This window comes from Loxodonta africana, chromosome 4, assembly GCF_030014295.1.
Source record: "Loxodonta africana isolate mLoxAfr1 chromosome 4, mLoxAfr1.hap2, whole genome shotgun sequence".
NCBI lineage: Eukaryota > Metazoa > Chordata > Mammalia > Proboscidea > Elephantidae > Loxodonta > Loxodonta africana.
The window spans coordinates 71,892,479-71,916,969 of NC_087345.1; the positions used below are offsets into that span (position 1 = coordinate 71,892,479).

The window sequence follows — 24,491 nt, forward strand, 5'->3', positions numbered from 1 at the left end:
GTGTTGTGCTAACCACGTTACACTCATTATTTATTTTAATCCTCACAATAACGCTGTGAAGTAGGACTAGCCTCACTTCAGTTCCTCAAACTTGCCAAACTTCCTCCTGCCAGAGCTTATGCTCGTGATCTTTTCTCCTTCACCTGTTTAACCTCCACTCATTCGGCAGATCTCAGTTTCGCCTTCCCTTCTCAAGCAAGCCTTCCCTGACGCTAAGTCAAACTGCATATTCTCAAAGTGCTTTTGTACTTCTCCACTGAATTCCTTTATCACAGCTTTAATTTTCTAAATTATCTTATTAATAACTAACTCCCCTCTAGATTATAAGCTCCATGAGGACATATACTATGTCAGTTTGTACTCACTCTTGTATGCATAATGCCTAGTGCCTGGCACACTCAATACATGTGTTGAATGAATGAGAGGCTAAGCCTCTGCCCGGGGCCGACCACTTAGAATTCAAGCCAAGTTGGTCTGACACTAGCTCAGATTTCACCTGAATTCACCTCAGCCTGTGGACGCTGTTATTTGGACTACTAGCTGCCTTTTGTTGGTTAGCATGTACTCCTTGCACTTGGCCTCCATCTTATTGCCCATTCCCTGCTGACTTGCGATTTGTATCTCAATGTCTATCTCTTTCAGCCAAGGCTTCTTGACTTTGCTTACTTGGGCTTCCATTTAAAGTCAGAAATTTCATAACTTGAAATGGGAATGGTAAAAAGTGATCTACTTATTTTTTTAGGAAATGATTAATTTGATTCAAAGGTTGCATTTATTTATGTTTTTTTTACAAAAGTTTGGACCAACAAAAATATGTTCGTCACTGGGGACTCAACTAGTCCATGAGTGGTACACAGGGTTAACACAGTCGGCTGCTAAGCAAACGGTTGAAGGTTCTAGTCTAACCAGAGGTGCTCAGAAGCAAAGTCCAGCAATCTACTTTCAAAAAATCAGTAATTGAAAGGCCTGTGAAGCACAGTTCTACTCTGACACACATGGGATCGCTATGAGTTAGAATCGATTTAACAGCAACTTCTTTTTTTGGAGGGATTAAAATAAGAATAGATAGTTTCTTCCATAGAGCAGCTTATAGCTTAATGTGGGGAACAAGGAAATAGATATTAGGGTAGGCACAATAATAAAGATAAGAGAAAGAGCATACAGGGAAAGAAGCATCTGGGGCAATGAAAGTTAAACGTTTCATCTGAGCACCTAGAGGTAAGTGAAAGTTTGCCTGGTAGACAAGGGCCGGAGGGAGTGGACGCTCCAGGGCAGGAGAACAGTGTGTTCAAGAGAGAATGGCAGTTCAATGGACTCAACGCTCACTACGGCTGGACTGAAGATCTGTGAGGGGAAATGTGGGAGGACAGGCTGGAAGCGTGGGCAAAACTAGATATAAGAAAGCTGTAGCCAAATTCTTCCTTGTGATTAAAAATCACTTAAGGGGATTTAAGTGGGGGGAGTGATGTGGTCCAGCTGGCATGAAGGAATAAAAACTTAATGATAGTGTAGACCGGAGGGGAAACTTTGAGGAGGATATAGATTAGAGGACAATTGCAGGAGCATAAGTGAGAAATGATGAGAGTCTGAATTTTGGTAGTGACAGTGGGGAGGAAAATGAAGGCATAGGCTTGAGAAATCAATGAGTGTTCATGAAGATGGTTGGTGAGAGAGAAGTTAGGAGTCTAGAAAGGCTGCCAAGTGAAGAGCTTGTTGGGAAGATAATGAGTTTGATTCAAGTCCAAGGGGACATGTCTGATAGACAGTTGCCAATATGAATCTAGAGCTTAGAAAAGTAGTGGGAACTGGAAATAAAAATTTGGAGGCCACTGACATGTAGGTATACATTGAAGTCATGAAAATGGATGAGATACCCCAAGAAGAGAGCAGTAGCAAGAATAACAGACCAGCAATTGTTCACTGGAAAAAGCAACCTTTAAGGCAAAAAAAAAAAAACTTAACTTTTTTTTTGAGTCATGAATTCCCTTAAGAATATGATAAAAGCTAGGGTCTCCTCTCCCCAGAAAATTATTTATATGCATACAAAAGAAAGGGTGCATGGGCCCGTGTTCAGAACTCTTTCTTAAGTTGGAGTTATAGGGAGAGAAGCATTCGGACGTGATTCAAAGCTATCCAAGTTTATTTGTACGAATACAAATTGCGCAAAACTATTCAAGTTTATTTGTACAATTATAAATGTCATTCTGTCCTAAAAAATGTAATGTGCTGAAATACACCACCATTTTAAATGCATGACGGAGGAGAGGGTGACACCGATGAAGAATAAATGCTCTACAAGAGATGTAGGGGCAATTCCTCAGGTTTTTGTTTTGTTTTTCTAATAAAGAAATAACTCCTAGCACAATTCTCTTTCTTTTTCCATGTAAACCAATACCCAAAGACTGCTTCTGAAGCTCTATGAAAAGAAATATTCAAATCCAAGCCTTCAGATGATAAAAAATTAGGAAAGGGACTCCTTTCCCTTTTTCAGAAATCAAATCTTTCTCCTACCTCCTCTAAAACACTGACACTCATACTGCTGCTGTAGTAGCTCTTCCTCATTCTCAAATAAGTGTTCTGTTTTAATATCCAGGAGAAATCTGTAGCTGTGCTCCCCAGTTCCTCCACACTTTTTCTTTGTCCACGCCTCCTTTTCAGGCTGTCCCGGGTCCCCAAAGTACCAGCTGCACCACTTAAAATGAAATTTGCTTTCCTCAGTCCATTACCTTACCCCACCCATTATTGCCCAATGGTGTCCTTGCTCCTAGTGCCCAACTTTTAGGTTGGCATCAACCCATAATAACTTTGCAGATGCTTGAGTTAGAGCAATCGTACTGCAAGGAGAGAGGTCACTGGGTGATGCAAACAGTTTTTACTTGACTATTAACCTGAAGGTTGGCGGTTCGAACCTACTCAGTGGCACTGTGGAAGAAAGGCCTGGAGATCTGCTTCCATAAAGATTACAGCCAAAAAAACCCCTATGGAGCAGTTCTACTCTGTAATACATGGTGTTGCCATGAGTTGTAATCAATTCAATAGCAATGGATGTGGTTTTTTGACTGTTAAGAGTAGTCCCTGGGTAGTACAAACAGTTAATGCATTCATCTGCTAACCAAAAGGTTGGAGGTTCAGGTCCACCCAGAAGAAAAGCCTTGGAAGAAAAGCCTGATGGTGTACTTTTGAAAAATCAGCTATTGAAAACTATGGAACACAGTTCTACTCCAACTCACGTGAGGTGGCCACGAGCTGGAATCAACTTAATGGCAACTGGCAACAACTGTAAGGAGAAGATACTTGTCCTGGAAGCCTTGAGGGAATAAAGGCAACAGATCTTTCACTGATGTTCCGGAGGAGAGCTGGGAAGGAGCCATACTGCTGCCTGCATTTTCCTCCCCATTGGAGATTTTGGCAATGTGTTGGTAAAATCCATGCCCTGGATGGGGGCTGTATTTGGTCTAGAGCCTTCTTTGTATTTATACCTATACCCTTTGTTTTGTTTTGTTTTTCTTCTCTAGAAGAACTGAAAAAATCTTTTCTGTTCCCCAATACTTTGCTTTTCTGCTTCCTTTTTACCCCCTTTAGTTTTATTTAATGCAAAAGAGCAAAATAGCTCTCTACTGGTTTTCTATCTTTAGGAATCTTAAAAGAGAGCCAGTGATTTGTCTGATAGCCAGGTCTGTTTCTGGTTTGCAGGAGCAGTGATGATTCCAAACCCTAGGAGGGAAAAAGAGGAAAATGCCTTAGAAACTTCAGATTCATGTGAAGCCAAACCATGTGATCTACTGCAAGTTTTAGTTTACAAAACTTTCATGGTCTCGGATGTGTTTACTTAAACTTTAAATTTTAGTATTACTACTATATTCCAATAAATCCCTCAACCCAGCCCACTGACTTTGGTCTAGTCTAGTGTGTAGAAAAAGAAATACTAGAACAGAAAAGCTGGGCTGATCGATATTCTCTCTTTAGCAATGTTCAATGTCAACGGAAACCAAAACCCAGTCCCAGTGCCATCAAGTTGATTCCGACTCATAGCGACCCTATAGGACAGAGCAGAACGGCCCCATAGAGTTTCCAAGGAGCACCTGGTGGATTCGAACTGCCAACCCTTTGGTTAGCAGCCATAGCAGTTAACTACTACGCCACCAGGAAACCAAGAGCAGCGAAATAATTATATGAATGCTCTGCTTGAGAAGGTGCTTTTTTATTTCGTTTTTTAGAGCTAGTTTCAAAAGAGGGCATCCAAAATAAAGAATCATTTTGATTTTTTCACAGCTTCTGAATGTTATTGCAAATACACATTAGAGTTTATAGAAGGCAAAATGGAGATTCTAGTGGGAAATATGAACCAGAAAGAAGAGCACTGGACAAAGTTTCAGAACTGGACCTTGTTTACATTATCTGCTTACATTCTCTCTGGGAGCCTCCTTGCCAAACTTTTGTCCCAGAACAAGCTTAAAACAGTTACAAACTACACACAGATTGGCTGGATATCAAATGTCAATGTTCATTTGATTGCTTTTAAAAAAAGAAAAGTGTTCTCCGTTCTCTATGTGGGCTGTGGGGACTGGCCACACAGCAAGGTAAGAGAGAATTTTTTGATCCATAAAAGCAATTTAGCAATTGCCAAAACAGAAAGCTGCTGCTGTCAGTGAAATCAGAGACAAATGCCATTTCACCACAACAATGTGATCTGTCATGCATTGGGCTTAAGCATGCGGATGTTCCTCAGTAGGTCATTCTTTCATTTGGCAAATATTTATTGAATCACCTTGCCTGTGCACGATGATGAGTGAGTCTCCAGTAGAGCACTGGAAAACAATATAATCCCGTCCTTAACCACAAAGAATCCAAAATTGAGATGAGAATACACAATACACACATGTGAAAAGGTGACATTACATGGCAGTGAATGTTTAAGGGCCGAGCTGGTTTAAGTCCTTAAAGTTCAGTATAAGACACCCTGGGTGGTGCACATGGTTAAGGCCTGGACTACTAATTAAAAGATTGGTGATTTGAACTCACCCAGAGGTTCCTCAGAAGATAGGCCTGGCAATCTGCTTCTGAAAAGTCAAGTCACAGCCTTGAAAATTCTATGGAGAAGTTCTACTCTGTACACATGGGCTTTCCGTGAGTCAGAAGCAACTCCATGGCAACAACAACAATGTAGAGAAGGGAGTCCCTTGGTGGTGCAAACGGTTAAGCTCTCAGCTGCTAACTGAAAAGTTTGAGTCCATCCAGAGGCACCTCGTAAGAAAGACCTGGTGATCTACTTCCAAAAAATCAGCCATTGAAAACCCTATGGAGCACAGTTCTACTCCGACACACATGGGGCCACCATGAGTCAGAATCAACTTGACGGCAACTGGAAATACGTATATATATAGAAGGCTAGTTGAGCTCCAGAAGAAAATTCCTGTTGGGGAGTAGTAAGAGATAAGGAAGGTTGGAGCCAGACTGTGGAGGACATTGAACTGGCTAAAGACCTTTTCTTTGAGATAGAGGAGACAGGAAAGGATTTTGACATGTCTTATTGGCTCATATTATAGCAGACATCTTAGGCAGGCAAGAAGAATATTTCTAAGAACATTATAATAATGCAAATATGAGAACGTAAAGGCTGGGTTAGGATGGGATCAATGGGAGCGAAAGAAGGTGACAGAGTCAAAAAATATTATAAAGGGAGAAAGGACAAAATTTTAGTATCTGACTATGGGAAGATGAGAAACGGTCAGGAAGCAACAATGACTCTGTGGGTCAGTACCTTTGTTACTGGAAAAGTTATAATGTTATTGGCAGATATAAAGACATGAGGTGAGGAAGCTGGTTTTGGAAGATGATGAATTAGGCTCCATGTAAAGTCAACCCAGGTGGTATACGACTGCATGGCCATGAGGCAGAGGGTGAGAGGAAGCTGCGCTTTGGAAGAACGGTGTGGATGGTTCACGCTAAACATCATTTCCTCAAAGGAAATTGTTTCATCTGTGTGAGGACATGAGTTTTATGACAGAACATAAAGAGAGAAGAACCGAGGACTGCGTCTTAGTGATTTTTTGTGATCATGAGGTAAGAGGAGGAAAGTCATGGAGGAAACGCGGGAAAATTAGGAACAGGAGAAGAATCAGCAGAGTGTCACAGAAGCCAAGGATAAAGAGCTTTGAGTTTGAAGGATGACTGTGGCATAAAGCTTGGCAGAAAGTTGACCCAAGAAAGCTGAGGAAGAATGTGAGATCTGGCAAGAAGGAAATCACCCAATAATTTTTGGTCTAGATATTCAAGCGTCAGGTTATTCATTCAAGCTTTAGGAGTGCTTCTTTGTTTTGTCTAAGGCCTTGACACTGAACCGTTTTCCTTTCTTGCTTATGTAATAAAGCTCTTGCCCTTCACATGCAGCATAGGAGCAATTTGATATCCCTTTAGTGCTTCTCATACGCACTACCCTGTTAATCTCCACTCACTTGTATGCTGTCATGATAGGTTGATGAGAATTAAATTACAATGACTGGAGTATAGTAAACACTCAGCAAATATTTGTAAATTTGTAAATCGTGTCTGTTATGGGTTAAATTGTGTCCCTCAGAAAGTTATATTTAAGCCCCAAACCCTGTACCTGTGAATAGGACCTTGTTTAGAAATGGGGATTTTCTTTTGTTACGTTAACGAGGTCATACCAAAGTAGGGTGGGTCCTAAACCTAATTCCTTTTGAGTGATGTCATATAAAACATGGAAAACAGACACGTACACACACACACACGGGGAGAAGACACCACGTGAAGACACACGTGGGAGATGCATCTTCAAGGCCAGCAATGCCAAGGATTGTTGGCAGCTACTAGAAGCCGAAATGGACAAGAAGGACCTCCCCTTGAGTCATGCCCTGAATTCAGACTTTCAGTCTCCTGGACTGTGAGAAAATAAATTTCTGTTCTTTAAAGCCACCCACTTCTCTGTTTATATGTATAAACTGCCTAAAATTTTCTTTGAGACAAAGATAGTAAGTGAAAAAAAAAAAACACAACCTATTGCCATCGAGTCGATTCTGACTCATAGCGACCCTATAGGACTGAGTAGAACTGCCCCATAGGATTTCCAAGGAGCGGCTGGTGGATTTGAACTGCCGACCTTTGGGTTAGCAGTAGTTTTGTACTCTCCCATGAGCAGTTAGGTCAGCATCATGATATTATCAAGTGAAAAGAGGTTTGAGATCCATAGTTTATGAAGAACCTTTGAGTCTTAACTCAGAGGTTCCTGTAATTATTGTGCTTATTAGATTAAGTGTACACCATAAACCCTGAACTTCAAAGGTGGAAAAGAAACACTGGATTCTCTCCATTCCTACCAACAATTAGTACAATTCTCTGCTTCTTTTCTCCGTGTCTACCCAAAAGAGAGTGCCAGAGAGGCCCTATGAATCGTTCTATTTTGCTATTTAAATGATGTCTGCGTCTCTTCTGGAAGGAACAACCCTAATATCCAGCCTAGTTGCTTGGAAACAACTTTAATGTCCTCCAGCACTCCTCTCTTGATAATATTTGGGTATCTTTTACACTTGTCTATGAAAAGAAAATTTACTACATGGCAAACCAGACCAGAAAATTTCTCAGCAACTGAATTTAAAGTGAATTATTCTCCTGAATAGACCCATTCTTTGAATACAAGGGAATCTTTTCATGTGTTTCCCACATAAGCACCTTACTTGTCTCTACCTGACTTTCCACTAGTGTCATTTAATGAAACAAAATGTTCTTTTTCCTAATAGAAGTTTTGTGTTGTCCAGTACACCACTTCCCTATTACATCTCATGCTCTGAGTTCCTTTTATCTAAGTAATAAATCTATAATTCGTGACACTTGTTCCCAAACTTTAAAGCTAGCTCTCTGTGCTCTTTGGCATAGAATTTATGGTTTTATTTGCCCCCAAATAAGTTTTTCCAATGGAGAGAACTGGGTCTAAGAATATTTATTACATTTTAAATAAAGCAAAAACAGAAAGTCCTGTCTAAAAGTTAGAATATGGCATTATAAATCCATCTCTTCTTTCATCAGCAAATTTCTGTGGCTTTTGGGGAAATATTTAAGACCTTAGTTTAAGTGAAGGGTATATTTACTCTCTACCTCATGGTGATGGTAATATATTTATAAAAATACTTACATAATACTGGTGGTTTTGGTAGATCTCTTCACAATGGCAAAGCACGAGTTTGAAAGAAGTCTGTCAAGACCAAGTGTTGATCAATTTCTAAGTGGTTTTCAAGTTAGAATTTTTAAGAAGGCAATGAAAGCAGTTCATGGACAACAATCTTCTTTTTATTTCCTGAATATACTGAGTATAAAGGAAATAATATATTTCAGACATGTAAGCATCATTATTATCTTCAGCAAGAAAGACAAACAAAAATATTACTCTGGCAACTGCCTTTTGCTGATAAGATCCAAGCAAGAAGCTGTTTTGATGGGTTTCTGTCCTGTGATACAGTCTTAAAATTGCAGTAGAAAACCCATGATGTATATTGATTCTTAAGGAAATCAAAAGGACACCCTAAGACCTCTAGTGTGAAACTTGTCATTGATAAGTTTAAAGTATTGGCTGCCCCGAGAAGTTCATTAAACCTGGCTGCACCGTATTGAAGGTCGTGCCAGTGCTAATGACAAACCCGCTGATACTGAACACAGCGGATCCCGTGCTTCCCAGCCTACTTGATGTCTGGGCTGTGGCCACATTCCAAAGCAACAACAGGAGACCTGAAGCCTCTCTGAAGTTGCGCTTCTGGGCTCTGAGTGAAATTCTTTCATTTCCCTTGTTCTTTGAACATCATCAAAAGGGTTTGAAAGAGACCATCAGGAGCTTCTGTAAGTCTGAGGGTTGTTTTCTTGAAGCACACTTTCAAGGAGACATGCAAGAGATTTAAATCAAATTGTTAAGTGAGCACAGTCACATTGAATATTCCAGAAGAATATTTTATCTATGATCAGAGAGCTATACAAATAAAGTCAAAGATTGTCATCAGCCACAGAGAGCTAAAAGCAGAGTACCTGATTAATGCTTATTTTTAAATAAATGTATTTATTCCACTGTAAAAGGTATAGAAACAAAAAAAAAAACTGGAAAAGAGAGAAAGGAAAAAAAAATCGATTGCCATCAATCCTATATAATCGTTGTTTTAATTTTGGTGTCTATCATCCTTTTTCTTATTAACGGAAAAAAGGAATTTTAAAACTAAAATATGATTTGTTATTGAAGTCATGTTAGTTCTTACAAATGGAATTTTTAAAAATATCATCCATATAAAAAAAAAAAGGTAGCTTTAATTGATAATGTGATAAAGTTCAAACATATGGTTATGGGGTAGCAAATGATAACTTTTCACTGTATAGTATCTGAAGTAATATAGCCACTGAAATGTTTTAGTTTCAAAGTCTTTGCAAACTATCCACTCAGTTCTTTTCCGTCCTTTTCTTATATGTACTGTTAATACAAGGGTTTAGAATAAGTCTTGGGACATGGTATACATCACATGGGTGTTTGTTATGTTGTTGCTTGTCATTTTTACTATACTTGGTAATATAAATAATGCCAAAGTTATTGATTGCAAGGGCATGCAGCACTAAATTTGTCCATAATGCCAACCAAAATATGTTTTAGAACAAAAATGGTAGATGATAAATATTATCTTGTAAAGTGTAGAGGAAACCACAGCTGGTAGAAGTCATTTATTTAAAGTACCTGGATTCATGAAAACTTTTTAAAGAGGCAGTCTACTTTTAATAGTTGCTGGTCTTTCTGTAGTCACCCAAATAGAGCTCCCTCTTTTGAAGGAATTAATTTCAAATAGAATTGCCTTTCCTGACAGCACTCCTTTCAGCAGACTTAATCCTCTGCCTTGCGTTAGGATAGGAATTACCTGTCTTATGACCCTTGATCTTCAATGCCCACCTGTGAATGAGTTTATTAATTCATGTAACTCTGTTAACAGTAAAAATACTGCCACCGCTTAGAGAAGGGGCTGCAGTTGGAATGTGGTCAATGAAGGAGCTCCTTTTGGCCTAGTGAGACCATGAAGTATTTTTCAACTCACTACAAATGTAGACAATGTCCCTACACCAGCTGAGATTAACTCTTTGCATTCTTATTCTCATATGAAGTTCTTAACACTGTATACAAAGAGCCCTGATGGCACTGTGGTTAAGCGCTCAGCTGCTAACCGAATGTTAGGTGGGTCAAACCCACCATCCGTTCTGCAGAGAAAGATGTGGCAGTCTGCTTCCTTAAAGATTAAACAGCCTTAAAAACTCTATGGGGCAGTTCTACTCTGCCCTATAAGGTCCCTGTAAGTCAGAATATACCATGGACTGCCAACAGAACGAACAAGTCTGTCTTGGAAGAAGTACATACTTGGGACATGTTATCAGGCAGGATGAATCCCTGGAGAAGGACATTATGCTTGGTAAAGTAGAGGGTCAGCGAAAAAGAGGAAGACTCTCAGTGAGATGGATTGACACAGTAGCTGCAACAATGGGCTCAAACATAGCAATGATTTTGAGGGTGGTGTTTCATTCAGTTGTGCATAGGGTCACTATGAGTTGGGGAACCAACTCAACTGCACCTAACAACAACACGAGTTGGAATGATTGGATAGCAACAATTTTTTTTTTTAACACTGTATACATTTGAGATTGTGATTAAAAGGAAGAAAGTTGTTTGAAAGCCTATCATGTAGCTCTTAATATCTTCCATGTTGGAAAATAAATTTTATGCTGCATATAAGAAAATCTCATCTTTTTTAAATCTCCACCTAACCCACGTTTATGTAATTAATTCTTTAATTAATCCATCCAAATATTGGATATTTCTATGGATACCTGAAGAACCACTTAACTTGCCTCTGATTTTAGTATTTGTACTATGTGTTGATTTTTCTTTATTTCCAGGCAATAACACATTGTTTCCATGAACCCTTTTAAACAGCCCAGTTGAGAATCAGTTAAGCTTCAACGCTCTACAGTGAGAGAATGCATCACTGCCTTCAGTATTTCACGGCTGTTTGAGTAGCAGGAATCATTTTCTCAACTAAAGACTTAGTGGGAAAATGGAAATATTTACAGTGTAAAGTTTTACAGCTTGTCATATTGAAGGAGTGGTTTTGCATTTTTAGACCTTTCTGTCCGTAATTAAATTCCTTTCAAAGGGAACAAAACAGAAAAATAAATGCTAACAGTAAGGTCATTAAATGTTGGACTTTAATACTTTCTTTTGCCTCTAGGTTGTTGTTTTCATTATCCCTATTTATTACAGTTCTCCAAATTCTGATCAAAAGACTCACTTCGGATTTGAAAGCAATTAAAGAATGACCCAAGAAGCTGTGATGAATTTTCTAAGGACTAGTTGAAGATTGTTTTGACATCACTTGTTTCCCTGAGAGCATTTTTTAAAAAAGATTTTATTGTGCTTTAGGTGAAAGTTTACACAGCAAATTAGTTTTCCAGTCAATAATTCATGCACAAATTTTCTGTGGCATTGGTTGTTAACTCCTGCAATGTGTCAGCACTCTCCCTATTTCCCCCCTGGGTTCCCTGTTTCCATTCATCTGGTTTTCCTGTCCCTCCCTGCCTTCTCACCTTTGAATTTGGGCAAATGTTGCCCTTTTGGTCTCATATAGTTGATTGTTCCAGGAAGAACATTCCTGACGGGTATTATTTTTTATGCGATAGTCCCTTCTATTATTTGGCTGAAAGGCGGCCTCTGGCGGCAGTGTCTTCAGTTTCAAGATAGAAGGTTGTCTCATGGCAATAGTCTTAGGGTTTCCTCCAGTCTCTTTCAGACCAGTAAGTCTGGTCTTTTTTTTTTTTTTTTCAATTTGAATTTTGTTCCACATTTTTTACCCATTTTAAATGGGGCCTTCTATTGTGATCCTGGTCAGAGTGGTCGGTAGTTCTTCTGGCCTCAGATTACGGGAGGCTGTACTTCACGTGGGCCATTAGCCCTTTGGACTAATAGCTTCCTCGAGTCTTTGGTTTTCTTCATTCTCCTTTGCTCCAGATAGGGAGAGACCAATAGTTGCTTCTTAGATGGCTGCTCACAAGCTTTTAAGATCCCAGATTCTACTCACCAGACAAGGATGTCTTTATGAACTGTATTTTGCCAGTTGACCTAGATGTCCCCCAAGACGATGTCCTTAGCCTTCAAGTCCAGTGGTTCAGTCCAGATGTCTAAGTAGTTTCTATAACTCTGCCACCTATGTGCTCTGTTATATACATGCATCATTTACAAATATGTGCGCAGAAATACCCACAACCATAACTGTATGTATATGGGTCTACTCCCATAAGACCTCCCTCGTCTATTTAGCATATATATGTTTACCTATGTATCTTCTCACAAATTATTGTTTGTAATTGGTCTTGTTGCAGGATTACACATTTTATAGCACTTACCATAAAAACGATGAGTACATTTACCATAAAAAAAAAGTATTTGTTCTTTTGTGATTGACTTATTTCACTCAGCATAATATCCTCCAGATCCATCCATGCTGTAAGATGTTCTGCAGATTCCTCATTGTTCTTTATCGTTGTGTAGTACTCCATTGTGTGTATGTACCAGAATTTGTTTATCCATTCATTTGTTGATGGGCATTTGGGTTGTTTCCATCTTTTTGCTATTGTGAATAATGCTGCAGTGAACATGGGTGTGCATATGTCCATTCGTGTTAGAGCTCTTATTTCTCTGGGATGTATACTTAGTAGTGGGATTGCTCGATCATATGGTATTTCTATGTCTAGTTTTTCAAGGAAGCGTCATACTGTCTTCCACAGTGGTTGTACCGTTTTACATTCCCAGTGGTATTTGTTGTTCCAGTCTCCCAGCAACCTCACCTTTGTTTTCTGTTTTTTGATCACTGCTATTAATTGCTGGGGTGAGATGGTATCTCATTGTAGTTTTGATTTGCACCGCTCCATTGGCTAATAATCATGAGCATCTTTTCATGTGCTTGTTAGCCACCTGAATCTCTTTGGTGAAGAATCTGTTCATGACCTTTGCCCTTTTGTTTTTTTTAATTTTTATTGTGCTTTAAGTGAAAGTTTACAAATTGAGTCAGCCTCTCATACAAAAATTTATATACACCTTGCTATATACGCCTAGTTGCTCTCCCCCTAATGAGACAGCTCGCTCCTTCCCTCCACTATTTTCATGTCCATTCAGCCAGCTTCTGACCCCTCTGCCCTCTCATCTCCCCTCCAGACAGGAGATGCCAACACAGTCTCATGTGTCTACTTGATCCAAGAAGCTCATTCTTCACCAGTATCATTTTCTATCCCATAGTCTAGCCCAATCCCTGTCTGAAGAGTTGGCTTTGGGAATGGTTCCTGTCTCGTTTGCCCATTTTTTAATTGGATTGTCTTTTGTAGTTGAAGTATTGAAGTTTTCTATAAATTTTAAAGATTAGACCCCTGTGGGATATATCATAGCCCCCCCCCCCAAATTTCCCAGTCTGTAGGTTCTCTTTTTACTCTTTTGTGAAGTCTTTTGATGAGCATAAATGTTTAATTTTTAGGAGATCCCAGTTATCGAGTTTATTCTTGAGAGCATTTTTTTTTTCCTCAATCTTTTTAGGAAACAGCAATAAAATAATATAATTTAAGCTAAAAGGCTACTTTTTGTGGATATTTTGGATAAATGTTTTTAATGATTTTAGGGGATCACTTCTTTCCAAACAGAAGTTCTAATCTTATAATTTTAGAACACAGAAGATTTATTTACTCCAATACAATATCATAGATGTCATGTGCCCCAGAGTTCCCATAGTGAAAAACGTCACTCCCATCAGACAGATGATGAGTTGAGGAGTGCTTTCTCGCTCTCTGTAGTTTCCATGGCACTAACTGTCAACGCTATTTGTTGTAGGCAGAATACTTCTATGAATTCCTGTCCTTGCGCTCCTTAGATAAAGGCATCATGGCAGATCCAACCGTCAATGTCCCTCTGCTGGGAACAGTGCCGCACAAGGCGTCAGGTAGGTGGTCTTATCCTCGGAGAAAGGCTTATGCTTACAACTTAATAGTTATGGGAATAGTATCTAAGATCCAGATGTCATCCATGAGAGGTATTATGAAATGTTTTCCTGAATAAATCTGCTTATTTTAAGGCAGCCCAGTTGATACATCTATACATCCTTTAGGGCAAAATTTTATGATGAGAGTGAAGAAATGACAGCTTTATAATTTCCTAAAAACTCAAGATAGCGCCAGCCCACACCCAGTTCATAAATGATTCCAGAATTAAAAAAAAATATATGTTAAGTAAGATATATCTGGCCAATAAGTGTGGGTTAATGTAATGCACATAAATGTGGCAAAGATGCAAAGTAAGTGATAGGGTCAAATGGGACAAGACAAGAGAAAGTTCCCCAAAATGAGCCTTGTACTAAATAGGAATTTGAGGGAGAGAAGAGACATGGAAAAGTGGGAAAAAGGGGTTCATCCTTTCAGATCTAATCATCCTTCTTTGCTAAGAAGATAGTAGTACTTGATATTTGTTTGGAGTTTCTCAGCTTACAAAATATTCACACATTATCTAATTTGAGTATTTGGAGAGAGTCAAGGCCAGACTTACAACTCCATTTTACAAATTAAAAAATTAAGGTTTATGAGATTTAACCAACTTGCCCAAAGTCACATATCAGTAGTTATGGTGTAGGGCCCAGGTTTTCTGACTTTTAGAAAAATACACAAAGATTACCTGTGCTAACGTGCTCATGTATTTCCTTCTAGTCTTTTTTTTAATGAATATATGTTTTTAAGTAATTGGGATAATATTGTATATTTGATTTTTGCATCATGATTTAATTTTTGCTTTTAGGATTTTAACATGAACATTTTCCCATGTCATTATGGATTCTTTCAAAAGTCATTTTTAATGACTTTATTGAATATACTGTAATTTATTTACCCATTCCCTACTGTTGTTACTTAGATTATTTTCAGAGTTTGCATACTAGAAATAACACACAATGAGTATCCTTTTTAAACTAACAGAGAGCAACTTCTGTAATGGCAGGGGCCAGGGACAGATTACCCAATAATGTGGTAAAACAAAGATGTGGTAAAACCCACGTGAAATTGTGCACTACTGATTAGTAAGTAAATACAATTAAACCCGTGCATACCTTGCTTACTGGTTAATCCACCCCTGGCAGGAGCCGTATTTGTCTTATTCACGTGACTCCCAACACAGATCCAACACAGAGCAGACACTCAGAAAATTATTGGTTGGATTAACGTCTGTACCAAAATCTTTGTGCTTATCTCATTATTTTGTTACGATAAATTCTTAACAGTGGAATTATTGTGTCAAAGGATAAACTATGAACATTTTAAAGGTTTTTAGAACAAATTGCCAAAATGCCAAGTTACTTTCCACAAAGATTACACCAGTTCGTATCTTGGCTAGCAGCATGGGAAAGTGGTTGGCTCACCGTAACCTCGTCACATTAGGATATTAATCACGTTAACCACCTTGCTGATTTAAAAAGTAAAAAGTAGTTTCTAATATTATTTTGATTTTTTAAAATTATATTTGAGGCAGGACATATTTTCTTGTATCTAGTAGCCAGTGTAAAATGTCTGTCTTATTCTCTTTTTTATATTAATAGTGTTCTTCCTGTTGATTTTCAAAGCTCTCTGTATTAAGTATATTTACCCTTTGTTGCCATTTTTTTTTCCAATTTATCATTTATATGCTTATGTACATATAGTACATGTGGGGCCCTGGTGGCTCAGTGGTTAAGTGTTTGGCTGCTAACCAAAAGTTTGGTAGTTCGAATCTACCAGCCGCTCCTCGGAAGCCCTATGAGGCAGTTCTACTTGTCCTACAGGGTTGCTATGAGACGGAATTTACTCAAGGGCAACAGTATAATACACATATTTTTTCTTTTGAATATGCAGAGGTTTTAAAATTCTATGTGGACAAATCTGTCCTCTCCTTTGCGATTTTTTTCCTATTAGTTTTATGTTTGGAAATTTCTTCCTATTCCAGACAGCAGTTAAGTGATAACTTACATATGATTCTAGTATTTTATGGAAGTTTATTTTGGCAATCATATGAGGTGGGGTTCTAACCTGAATTTTTTTTCCAAGTCATCAATTTATCTGATGTGAGAGGTTGAATTCATTCTCCTTCTTCATTGCTCCAAAATATGCCCTTTATCTCACATTAAGTTTTTCTACACAGAGTTTGTTTTATAGTTTACTGTTTGTTTCTACTATGTAATATTTGTATGTTTATAATATTTTAAAATAATTGGTAGCAAAACCCTGTCTCTTTTTCAAAAAATGATTTTAATCTTATTCTTCCAGAGCAATGTTAGAATAATTTTGTCAAATGACACGTGAAAATCCCATTAGGAACTAATTTAAGTCTGTAAAATGATCAGGAAATCTAACACCTTTACAAAAGTGATTTCTGGGTGCAGTAATCTACCACTTCTAATGGATCCGTGATGCCATTTCCCAGCACTGCAAGAATTGGGGACCGTATAACCACAGGGTTTCTTTAGTTTCCTGGCATAAGTACCAACATGGATGCAGACGGGAGGAGTATGAACTTTGGTTCCCTTTGGGTCATCCCAGTGCGACAGGAGTGGCCAGCAGCCATCCCAGAGGATTTGTATCTGACCTAGATGGATTTGGACTCTAGGAAGCCCCCGTGAAGGAATGAGGCCTTGGGTTCTGGCGATTCATTGGCCTGAGATTTGTGGCCCTGAGGAAGACATAGATATCTTGATTCCACTCCCATGGGATCCCAGGACTTTCCTACATCACAAAGATAACAAAAAAGGCACTCCAGCCAGTAAGTTTTTGAAATACGGCCCTTGCTCAGTCTCATGCCATTTCACATGGTGTTCTTTCTTAGTGGAAGATTATTTCCTAAAAAATTTCCTTTCAGTTAATCATCCTTCTTTGCTATGAAAATATTAGTACCTGATATTTTGTTAGGAATTCTCAGCTAACAACACACTCACGTGTTGTAATTTTTAGAAGTGGTTAGGAATAAATAATAACCTATCTATTTCCATTTTATATGTTCGAATTTTTCCTTTGTCCTTTTCTGTTTATTAAAGGAATATAAGTTCATTTCAGCCCACTTAAAATGTATCTATTAAATTAATTACACAGTTTTAGACCTGCTTGGCTTCCAGTGAATCCTGGATCTTTGGATTTCTAATGTGATGCTTGTATCCTAAGTCTTTCAGCTTCACTCACATTTTGTGTCTAGTATTCTACTTTTACTGAATACCACTGAAATTCTACTTTTTGGGGTATTGAAACAAGATGTTGAACGAATGATAGGAGAATATTTTCATAGATCATGTTTAGATAAAACACCATTTTCTAATATTTTAGAATCTTTACAAATAATGAAATTTAGAGGAAAAAGTGGATGGTGATTAAAAAGAAGCCTTTTCAGGACAAGGTGAAATTCGCACAGACATATGCACACACACACTCTTGCATATATTTTCGTGTACAACCTCACCCCCAAGTGCGTAGCTATTTGGAGGCACATGTAGGATTTCTTTGCAGAAATGCAGGTGCAAGAAGTTTATGGGCATTTTAGCCCATTGCAGGGCAGTTATTCATTAGTCTCATTAACCCAGTCCCCACAGTAGGAGCATGTGAAAGTACCTTAAATTATTAAAAAGTAACCAAATCGGTGTGTCTCCGCTCCTAAGCATCCAGGTAACTTTCATTATTCTGCTGGGCTACTTTATACCCCCAAGCTGCTAAACTGTTCTTTTATCCCACAGACTCCTATACACCTAAACACTGTATGAAAAAAAGAACAAACAACAACAAAAACTCCTGATTTTTAATAGTTATGAAGCGCCTGCCTTCTGGCATTTAAAGAGAACAAAAACAGGAAATACAAACTACAGGGTGATTTCAGTAAAATTACTGGGTTGTATAACAAAAAAAACCAAAACTTTTCTATAAAGCTGAGGCTTTGCGTCTTTGAACACTCTCTCTGTCATACCATGAAACCAGCAGAGCAGTGGGGTTTTTCAACTAAGACTTTCAGGAATTCCATGTCTAGAAATTCTAAAAAACCAAACCAAACCCATTGCTGTTGAATCAATTCTGACTTGTAGTGACCCTATAGGACAGGGCAGAACTGCCGCACAGATTTCCAAGGAACAGCTTGTGGATTTGAACTGCCAACCTTTTGGTTAGCAGCCATAGCTCATGGTAACTCTTAACCATTGCGCCGCCAGGGGTGCTAATACTAGAAAACCATCTTCTTCTTGGTGACCCCAGTTCTTAGCAGAATGTGAAGTCCAGAGCAGGGTGCTCAGTATGCTTGCTGAGAGAATAAATGGCTGTCAGCTCAGCTTGGAGCATTGATGAATATATGTGTTGGATAATTTATAATCATGCAGCAGTTTATAATCACATGGCATTGAAAATAAGCTCTTGCCTGCCTTTCTCAGCTCTTCTCTGGCTGTTTGGTCAGTCCCTGCATGGCCAGAGGCTGAGGCTGTATGACACTATGCCCTTCTAAAGGTGGAGGGGATATTCAATCAGAATACACAAGAGAATGCAATCAGTTGTACATCAGTGTGTACTTGAAAGCCATGTGAGCTATGTTCAATTCTCTTTAGTTTTTCTGAGTTGTTTTAATTCGCTTTGGATTAGACTCTTCAGACTAGACTGCATTAGAATTCACATCTGTCTTACTTTCATCTGTCTTTGGGTGAAAGTGGCTTTCTGCTCATATGCTTATTGTTGTAAGAGCACAATATGACTTTTCACATTCCTATCATTCCTTGGAAGTAGAGAGTCTTTTCTGCCTTTGATGTCTCTTTCTTTGTGCATGCATGTTTCTGAGTGCATCTTGCTAATATTTTGGGTGTACTCTATGTCTCCAAACCCTGGTTGCATAGTGGTTAAGTGCTACGGCTGCCAACCAAAGGGTCAGCAGGTCAAATCCGCCAGGCGCTCTTTGGAAACTCTGTGGGGCAGTTCTACTCTGTCCTATAGGGTCGCTATGAGTCAGAATCGACTTGATGGCACTGGGTTTGGTTTTTTGGTTTTCTATGTCTCCAGCTGTCTCTAGTGAATTTCTGTCTTTTTCTGTGTATATGTGAATGTGCAAGTGTGTGCCTGTGTGTGTAAGGGAGTATGGACGTGTCTTCCACCATGTATATCTTTGAGTCTCTCAGATTAATGGGAGTGCCTAGTGCTTGGCTGATAACCAAAAGGTTAGTAATTTGAATCTATCCAGAGGCACCTTAGAAGAAAGGCCTGGCAATTGATGTCTGGAAAAAGCAGCCATTGAAAACCCTGTGGAACACTGTTCTACTCTGACACACAGGGGGTCACCATGTGTCAGAATCTACTGGATGGCAACTGAAAAAAAAAAGTTTGTGACAGACAATATGCTGGGTGCTGGGAATATGCAAATAAATTAGATAAAGTCCTTGCCTTTGAAAACCTCATCTTTAGCAAAGGATGCAGAACCATAATTAAATCATTATAATATGAAATCATATATAGAGATGTTTGCAAAATACATAAGTGAAATGATTTAGGCAGGAGGCGCTAGGGAAGGCTACCGAGAGTATGCCATTTAATTGTGGCTTTGAAGGGTAAGTGGGAGGACGCTGGACAGAAAAGATGAGAAAGAAGATTCTGAGCAGTAGGCTGGGTGTGCCAAGTCAGAGCACTGGGGATCTGCCCCATGTGTTTGTAGAACTGAGAGGAATCTAGTAGAGGCCACTACTAGAGATGAGGCTGAGGTCAGGGTTTTATTAATGCAAAAATTGATGCCAACATTTTCTGAAAATTTTTAAGAGATGTGAAATTATTATTCTTATAATTAAATGGTCTTAAGGATAAAACTTAGGCAAAAAGGAGGATAAGAAGAGCACGCACAAGAGGAAATCAAATTTCCATTTCCTGTATTAAAATTGAATAATGGGCAAGTGTAATTAGTGTAGTTTACACACTCGTTATTCATTTCTACTTTTACATTCAAAGTTAACTCACCTGAGCTCATAAGCCAACTACCTCCTAACTTCTAAATTTTTATTTCCTAGTTCTTTTCAAATTATTCTGTAGAGGGTTCAGATCATTAGTGGGCTTATATGCTTCCCGTTCCAAAACAGATGGGTATGTGTAGGTAAAACTTTCTTACCTGAGCCGAAGGATTTTGATGTGTTCACTTTTAACTTGGTGAATATGTCAGTTGGGAGTTAGTCTATATTAACGAAGCAAGCAAAACTCTAAATCTAGAGTGTGTTAGGTATTTAAAAGGTGAAGAAAGAAGGAAAATATTTCATATTAACATTATCATTAATTGTGACATAATTGTAGGTTCGTAAAATAATTCTTAGGGATGTCTCCTCTGTTGGTGTACTAGTTGAAGATACTACGTCTTTAGTTATCTGCTGAGATTGCTTGCAGTTTTTCTATTCCAAGCTGTAAAAGGCTGACTCTCTCTTCTTACCTCCTGCATTTGGCACAATTCGGTACAACTTTGCTGTATGTGTGAGTACTTTGATAAGATTTTTTAGAAAAGAAAGATCCGTCTGTTGGTGAATGACAACATTACACGTTTCTATAAACTTTTAAATAAAAGGATTTTTTTTTACCTAAATTTTCTAAAAATTCTTTTAACAGTATTGCTATTAGTCTTCCGGTCAAATAAGGAAATTGAGACCCAGAAAGTTTAACTCAACTCCTGTGTTAGATTCCTAGGGCTACTGTAACAAATTCCCACAATCTGGGTGGTTTAAAACAAGAAAAATTTATTCTCTCATGGCTCTTGAGGTTGTAAGTCCAAAATCAAGGTGTTGGTAGAACCGTGCTGTCTCTGTAGGCTCTAGGGGACAGTCTGTTCCATGCCTTTCTCTTGGCGTCTGGTGTTGCCAGCAACGCTTGGTGTTCCTTGGCTTGTGGGCGCATCGCTCCAATCTCTGCCTGTGTTGTCACATGATGTTCTTCCTGTGTGTCTGTCCCTGTGTCTCTTCCTTTTTTTTTAATGAAGACACCAGTCATACTGGATTACAGCCCATTCTAATCCAGGATGATCTCATTTTAACTCGATTACGTCTGCCAAGACCCATTTCCAAATAAGGTCACATTTCACAGGTACTGAGGTTAGGACTTCAACATATTTTTTGTATGGGGGGGGACAAACTCTAACCTGCCCAAAATCAATGTGTCATAGCAAGTGAAATTTTCTACCTGGTTCTTGTTTAAGGCATTAGACATTATTCCCAGAGGACATTTATGTTCCTGTTTTGAAGTTAAGATATAGGCAATTGGGGTAGATAGATTATAAAAGTCCAGATCAGAAACAAACATTGCAACAACTTTCGATTCTAATTTAAATTTATAGCCATAAAAATGGCATGGTGGCAGTGTCATTGTCTGACCTCTTCATCCAATTTCACAAGAGGGGAAAATCAAGATCATCAGCCCATGGCTGATTCCTATGAAGCCGAGATCAGACATACTTCTCTCTCAAACCTTTTTATCAATTCTGACACCAGCTGTCCCTCCAATGGCACTCTTTACTTCTCTGCTGAGTTTGATAATTTGTTGCAGTGGCCACACAGAACTCACAGACAATACTCACAATTATAGGATTTACTAGGGAAGTAACAGGTTAGAAGCAAGGATCGCGAGACCATACCTCATATACTTTGGACATGTTATCAGGAGGGATCAGCCCCTGGAGAAGGACATGCTTGGTAGAAGATCAGCATAAAAGAGGAAGACCCACAATGAGATGGACTGACACAGTGGCTACAACAATGGGCTTAAGCATAACAACGATTGTGAGGATGGCCCAAGGACCGGGCAGTGTTTCATTCTATTGTACAAAGGGCCACTATGAGTCAGAACTGACTTAACAGCATCTAACAACAACAACAGGTTATAATTCAGGATCAGGAACGACTCAGGATACAGTTCTTCAGTTAGGACAGCTTCTCAGCCATGCTCACAGGCAGGCCTCTCTCTGGCCTTCAGCTTCTCAGCCCCTTGGCCCCTCATGCCTCTTGGGCTGATCTGGCCTCTGCCCTGTTTGTGCAAGTATTACAAAGCTCTTTAGCTCCACCAGTAAGTGCCCAGAGGCATCCCACCTGCCAGTAAACCTTGGCCCCAAGGCACAAAGCTCTCTAGCTCTATAGTTGGGGGAGCCTAGCTCCACCAAATGTTCAGAGGCACTCCACTCTGCTAGCAAGGCTTCTACCCAAAACTCTCTCACTTAGTGGCTGGGAAGCCCACTGCATTGTCCCCTGCCGATCTCCTGGTTCTGCTCCTGCTGGTTCTCTGCTGCACTTGCTGCCGCTTCTCACTGTCTTGTGCCATGTCTGGTATTACAACTCTCTGTCTCCTGCATCTAGGAGGTTCTCAACGCAGCGACCCTGGGTCCAAAGGGTACACTCTGCTCCAGTTCTTTTTTCTTGGTGGTCGTGAGATCTCCCCTCTGCTCTGGGATTGGCTGTTTTTTAAGCCTACCAGATAGCAAAAATAACCAACTGCCTTGTTAAAGTAACATACACCTTATTTGCATGGTCCCAACCCCACAAGGGTGCCATGCACCTTATTTTTACTATTAGCAAGCTGTCCAGTCTTCTTGGTTGGCCACAAGCTCCTTATTTGTACAGTCCCACCCAATCATTTGATGGCAGTTATAAGACCATGACTCTAAAGGCCATATAAAGCAATCCATTGCACTGCAGTAGCTTTAAACATTTGTCAATTTTTTACTTTATTTTTCTAGATTTTTAAAATGATTAAAATATTTCACTATTACAAAATGTCTTCAAAACAAACAACAAAAATGAAAATGCCACAAGGGCAGGGTTTTTTTTGTTTGCTTGTTTACTAAAAGTATTCCCAGTGCTTGGAATAGTGACTAGCACACAGTAGGTACTCAATAAATATTTAGGGAATGGATGAACTCTTTGTATTTTTACTCAAATTTGTGTTTAGCCATTTAAAGGGAAAGGCTCACTTTAAAAGCTCTAAAGAAAAGTATAATGTGTTTTCTCTGCTGAACATTCTATTGGATTTTGCATCTTTGCTTTTATTCCTTTGGATTGTGTAGAGCCATACTTTTTAGCATCACCACAAGACCAGTCACCTTGAAGACTAAGGTGCGCCTGACCCAAGCCATGGTGTTTTCAATTGCCTTATATGCATGCAAAAGCTGGGCAATGAATAAGGAAGGCCCTTTTTTAAGAAGAATTATCGCTTTTAAATTGTGGTGTCGGTGAAAAATATTGAATATACCATGGACTGCCAAAAGAATGAACAGATCTGTCTCGGAAGAAGTACAACCAGAACGCTCCTTAGAAGCAAGGATGGCGAGACTAAGTCTCACATATTTTGGACATGTTGTCAGGAGGGCTCAGTCCCTGGAGAAGAACGTCATGCTTGGTAAAGTAGAGGGCCAGCGAAAAAGAGGAAGACCCTCAACGAGATGGATTGATACAGTGGCTGCAACAATGGGCTCAAGCTCCTTTGCTTCCTTCTGAAATGAAAATCTCTATCAGTGGATTTTGTTTTGTTTTATAATTTACATATTCACATATTGGGTTTCCTTAAATCAAGGCTTTCAACAGTGTCAATCTCACTTTGGAATTTCAGATACAATTTTGGTTATCTCTCTCATTCACTCGCTCTTTTTTTTTTCCCTGCTAAAATATTTCTATTTCCTAAGTCAAGCACAAAAGGACAAATATTGTATGAGACCACCACTGTAAAAACTCATGAAAAGGTTTACACACACACACACACACACACACACACACACAACCTTTGATGGTGACGAGGGAAGGGAGGGGTAGGGATGGAAAAACACCAAATAGACAATAGATAACTGGTAACTTTGGTGAAGGGTAAGACAATACACAATACTGGGGAAGCCCGCACAACTTGTATAAGGCAAGGTCATGGAAGCTCAATAGATACATCCAAACTCCTTGAGGGACCAAATTGCTGGGCTGAGGGCTGTGGGGACCATGGTGTCAGAGAACATCTAGCTCAATTGGCATAACATAGTTTATAAAGAATATGTCCTACATTCTACTATGGTGAGTAGTGTCTGGGGCCTTAAAAGCCTATGAGTGGCCACCTAGGATACTCCACTGGTCTCACCCCTTCGAAAGCAAGGAAGGATGAAGAAAACTAAAGACACAAGGGAAAGATTAGTCCAAAGGACTAATGGACCACATCTACCATGGCCTCCACCAGACTGAGTCCAGTAAAGCTAGATGGTGCCCAGCTACCACCACTGACTACTCTGACAGGGATCACAATAGAGGGTCCCAGACAGAGCTGGAAAAAAAAATGTAAAACAAAATTCTAACTCAAAGAGAAAGACCAGACTTGCTGGCCTGACAGAGACTGAAAAAACCCTGAGAGTGTGGCCCTGGACACCCGATCAACTCAGTAATGAAGTCACTCCTGAGGTTCACCCTTCA

The 24,491-nt window shown here is 39.2% G+C and overlaps 1 protein-coding gene across 1 annotated transcript in view; it reads left to right on the plus strand.

Annotated features, from left to right (window-relative positions):
• The window catches only part of WIF1 (WNT inhibitory factor 1), an 84,334-nt gene that overhangs the window by 29,852 nt on the left and 29,991 nt on the right, over window positions 1–24,491 (plus strand). The window contains exon 3 of the mRNA XM_064283923.1: window positions 13,901–14,009. Coding sequence (XP_064139993.1) covers window positions 13,901–14,009 — 109 coding nt within the window. The remainder of the gene's footprint in view (window positions 1–13,900; window positions 14,010–24,491) is intronic.